General features: G+C 38.2%; 1 protein-coding gene across 1 annotated transcript; it reads left to right on the top strand.

Annotated features, from left to right (window-relative positions):
* The first annotated feature begins 412 nt into the window (after positions 1 to 412).
* Positions 413 to 949, top strand: LOC149255224 (purine permease 3-like). Its single transcript, XM_089454981.1, has one exon. The coding sequence runs from the start codon at positions 413 to 415 to the stop codon at positions 947 to 949; it is 537 nt and encodes a 178-aa protein (XP_089311107.1).
* Positions 950 to 1,650: the final 701 nt, after the last annotated feature.

Raw genomic sequence — 1,650 nt, forward strand, 5'->3', positions numbered from 1 at the left:
TAACTGGAGATTTATACTGGAGAACATATTCTGATCAATATCACTTGCAGTTTGGAAGGAGGATTTCGCAGGTTTCTTGTCATACGATAAAATGGAGGGAGAGGGAGAGCGAACAGCTCAAATCAATTCTGAAACAGTAAATCGCAGTGGCATTATACCTGTTAAAAATAAGGGAAGGCTGCAATGGTTGGTGGTTTGCATTTGTTTTGTTGCTTGGATTTTGGGATTTTTGGCTGGGAAGCTGTTGAGCCAATTATACTTCCAACGGGGCGGGCATACCCATCTGCTACAATGGTTGCTTCTATGTATAGGTTTTCCTATAACATCGCTCTCCGTACTACTTGACCCACAAAACAGATCATATTTTCCCACCGTGACAAGATTTATGGTGGTATGTGGATTTTTGGGGGCAATGGCAGTTAAGATCTCAGTGCTTTATCCTTCTGGTATTGCTCTTCTCTGCATCACCTGCTTGGTTTTCGGTGCAATGTTCACTTTTATGTTATATCAGCACGGGATAATTCCACGTTCTTTGAACTTAATCGTCTTTCTTCTCGTTACTGCGGCTGTGTCTGCATTCTGGACCAGTGGCGAAAGGCCAGGAGGAGTAAGCAGAGGCCGCATCATTTTGGGCTCTGTTTTCACCATATTAGCCTGTGCAATCCATGGACTGGTTCTCCCACTGGCTAACCTAGTATTCCAAAATTTCTCACTTCCTTTCATATCGCAGTCGTTTGCGTTGATGGTATCGGCTGTGGTTTGTCTCGAGGAAATCCTTATGAAGGGAGATCTTGAACACCTGATATCAGAAGGCCGCCGTTCCGTGACAGAAAAACTGGGCATCTGGATCACTATGGCCAGCAATGTAGTAGCATGGCAGACCTATTTCCTTGCAACCGTTGGATTGGTTTACTTGGCGACTTCTTTATTTCACACGCCTCAAATGTAACCAAAAATGTAACAAAAAATGTCACGCTGCCTCTCGCCTCTCTTTTTCTTCTTGGAAAACATGCTTCCATAAAGATATTGGCACTAAAGGATTTATTTCATACCCCCACTGTTTAATCATCATCTTTTTTCTTCAAATTTAGTTCAAAGACATTGTATAGAATTCCTTTCATTTTTATAAAACTTTTGTCCGGGAGTTTAACCCTTTTGTTTGCATGAATGAAAACTCAATTAATTAGGTTAGAATCCTTATTTCTATATACATTGGATTTGCCAAATAATGATTGCGCAGTTTATATTGGTAATTTTCTTGAAATTATGTTGGATTGCACATTATTAGATTGGAAGTTGTTTTTAGTGTGGTTTTTTGGAGCCGGCAAAAAAATTGAGGTTAAATCTTGATTTGTATTATTTAAAATGGGTTTTTAACTGTATTTTGGATTCAGCATCCTGAAAAACCGTGAGAGGCTTTGATTGTGCAGAAATTAACTATCAAACTTGCCATTTCAATAAATTGCTGCCAAATTTTACCCGGAAAAACCCATCAAAAAACTTCCAAAAAATCTCTTTAAAAACAACTCGATTAAATTATATACATGCACACAATTATATTAAATAGCATATTCCAAAAAAAAACGTCATTTTCAAGCGATTAAGTAGCCTATGCTTGAGTCGTCTTTACCAAAAATAAGTTTTTTTTTT

Source organism: Pinus tabuliformis, chromosome 7 (genome assembly GCF_031772625.1).
Source record: "Pinus tabuliformis cultivar Carrire ecotype Pingquan chromosome 7, CPIR1, whole genome shotgun sequence".
NCBI lineage: Eukaryota > Viridiplantae > Streptophyta > Pinopsida > Pinales > Pinaceae > Pinus > Pinus tabuliformis.

Bases quoted from the DNA above. Each gene is read 5' to 3' on its own strand.
- LOC149255224 (XM_089454981.1), top strand. From the start codon at position 413: ATGGCAGTTAAGATCTCAGTGCTTTATCCTTCTGGTATTGCTCTTCTC.